The 2,501-nt window shown below is 28.8% G+C and overlaps 1 protein-coding gene across 2 annotated transcripts; it reads left to right on the top strand.

Annotated features, from left to right (window-relative positions):
• Nucleotides 1–452: 452 nt before the first annotated feature.
• Nucleotides 453–1,951, top strand: LOC112766342 (uncharacterized). Of its 2 annotated transcripts, XM_025812247.3 has the most exons (3): nucleotides 488–627; nucleotides 783–826; nucleotides 1,100–1,951. In XM_025812247.3, exon 3 carries the CDS (start codon nucleotides 1,116–1,118, stop codon nucleotides 1,683–1,685), a length of 570 nt encoding a protein of 189 aa, XP_025668032.1. In that variant the 5' UTR covers nucleotides 488–627; nucleotides 783–826; nucleotides 1,100–1,115; the 3' UTR covers nucleotides 1,686–1,951. The 2 variants fall into 2 exon arrangements, with proteins under 2 accessions (XP_029150555.1, XP_025668032.1); XM_029294722.2 differs by lacking the exon at nucleotides 783–826 and having other exon boundaries at nucleotides 453–627.
• Nucleotides 1,952–2,501: the final 550 nt, after the last annotated feature.

Raw genomic sequence — 2,501 nt, 5'->3', positions numbered from 1 at the left:
ATTTTAAAATGTACTTAACAAAATTTGATTATATATATAAAGTAAGAGAGATACAAAATACATATTTCTCTAAATTTTTTATATATAATTATCTAATGTAAATTAAAAAACAGTTGTTTAATTTACTTGAGAAAAGAACAAATAAATCCTTGACTTTTTGCTCTGTAGATATTTTTGTCTTTGACCATTGAAAAATATTTTTAAGTTTCTGACCTTCACAAAATTTGGACGGATCAGTCTTTGACGGAGACATTTAGACGGATCAGTCCCTGACGAAGGCATTTGGACGGAGGGACTAATCTGTCCAAATTTTGTAAATGTCAGGAATTTAAAAGTATTTTTCAATTACTAGGAATAAAAATATCCGCAGAGATCTATTTGTCATTTTCTCAATTTTGTCAGAAATTTTTCAAACTCTGATTTAAATTAAAAAAATAAAAAAGGAAAAGAGTGCAATTGATAGGTAGATGCATCATAATCATAGTGCAAAGACAAAGCATAAATGGTGTCTTATTATTGGAGCTTGGAAACTTGTGCTGCCATTCATTTCATTCATTCACTCCCTCTTCTTCTTCTTCTTCTTCTTTTCCACCATTCTCTTCTGCCAACACTCTCTCATCTACTAAGGTAAGAACTAAGAACAACCTTTTCTACTCAAAATATATATAGCATCATGATCCTTAATTATTAATTATCAGTTTCAATTTATTATTTTCGATATATAGTTACTTATATACCTCTAAATTAAATTTCTTAATTTTTCTTTGCTTTGCATATTCCAGAAAGGAAATTAAATTAAAACACCACTTTGGAGAAGCTTCTGAAGGTAGATTTAAGAAGATTCTTGCTTTCCTTATAAAATTTTCCCATTATTTTTTATCTGATTTTTTTTTAAAATTTGGTGGTTTCAAAAAAAAAAGTCACAATATTCTGAATCAAGATCAATAGGAAAAAATATTGGTGTTCCAGTTATTTTAGCCGTCGATCTTAATCATATACATGATTGAAATCAACGGCTAAAATTACTGAAATACAGAGTATCATACTTTAAAATTTTCCAAAAGTTGATTCTGATTTTAGATTTGTGTGGTGTTTGTAGGAAAGTACTAAGAAAGATGGAAGGAAAGTATGGATTAGTTAGGGAACATAGTGGGATATGGAAATCATTGAGAGATGGTGACTTTGATGAAGAAGATGTTTGGTGTGTCCTTAACAAGGACACACATAACTCTGGTGCCCTTAAAATTAAGGAGTCTTCTCCTATTCCTGTCCCTAGATCAAGAATGATTCCAAGGCCTAATAGCACAAATAACATTAATAATAATAATAATAATAAAATTAATAATTCCTCTAGTGAAGCAAAATTCCATCAATTTCTTCAGCAATCAGCACCGGTCAACATTCCTGATTGGTCAAAGATGTATAATTCAGGTGATTATGTTGAAGATTATGGTAGTGATGAGGATTTATTAGATGAAGATTATGATCAATATGATGTTAATAATAATAATAATAATAATAAAATGTTGCTACCACCACATGAGTTTATTGCTAGGAGGCTAGCAAGGAGTCAAATATCATCATTCTCAGTGTTGGAAGGTGTTGGAAGAACACTCAAAGGTAGAGATCTTAGCAAAGTGAGGAATGCTGTTCTTACAAAAACTGGTTTTCTTGAATCACTATGAATATTTAATTAATAACATTATTATTATTGTTGTTGTTGTTAAATATTGTTATAGATACTAGTATAGACTATAGTATTATTATTAGTCCTTATAGCTAGTGTAGTGATTTTTAATTGGGGATGGAGAATTTTTTTTTTTCATGATTAATTATTGGGGTGTGATTGGGAATGATTTGTTGTTCTAGCCATTTACCATGTAGAAACTGAAAAAAAAAAAAAAGCAATGAATTAGATTTTGGTTTTCATCACAATATCTAGTGATGATTATTTATGTCTTTTATTTTATTTGTCTGTTTAATTTTCTTTGTAATTTTCTGATTGAGTTTAATTTTCTTAGTCTAGCAGTATTTTATTTTATTTTTCATTTGAGACGGTTAGTAAATGGAGTTAATAGAGATAACTCTTAATAAGCTGGAGAACCATAGGAACAAGTTTATCTAGACAGTCGAGTGGTCAGCTCACTCGTCTGCTTATGTAAGTGTTGGGGGTTCAAATCTGGAATGGGAGATACCGTGAACAAAAAAAAGACACTTTTTTTTTTCTTTTTAATTTTATGGGTGACTAATTTTTTTTTTTTAATACACATAGTATAGTGAAAAGTTAACTTATGTATTAGCTTTTATTGAAGTTGTTTTAGATAAAAAATATATGTTATTTGTACTTGCAATTTTGGCATAGTTGAGAGATAGCACATGAACTATGAAGTGGAAAAGCACCCACATCTCTTTTTTTTTTTTTTCAATTTGTTTTTTTTTTTAATCTAATATAATTTCAGATCCAAGTGATGGGCATCAATCTTATGTTAAGATTTTTTTTA

This window comes from Arachis hypogaea, chromosome 17, assembly GCF_003086295.3.
Source record: "Arachis hypogaea cultivar Tifrunner chromosome 17, arahy.Tifrunner.gnm2.J5K5, whole genome shotgun sequence".
In the NCBI taxonomy this organism is placed as follows: domain Eukaryota; kingdom Viridiplantae; phylum Streptophyta; class Magnoliopsida; order Fabales; family Fabaceae; genus Arachis; species Arachis hypogaea.
The sequence above is the reverse complement of the archived record's forward strand: the minus strand, read 5'-3'. Positions and strand labels throughout refer to the sequence as shown.

Coding starts and splice junctions, on each gene's coding strand:
- LOC112766342 (XM_029294722.2), top strand. CDS start 503: ATGGTGTCTTATTATTGGAGCTTGGAAACTTGTGCTGCCATTCATTTC. Junction 628..1,099: donor ACACTCTCTCATCTACTAAG/GTAAGAACTAAG, acceptor TGGTGTTTGTAG/GAAAGTACTAAGAAAGATGG.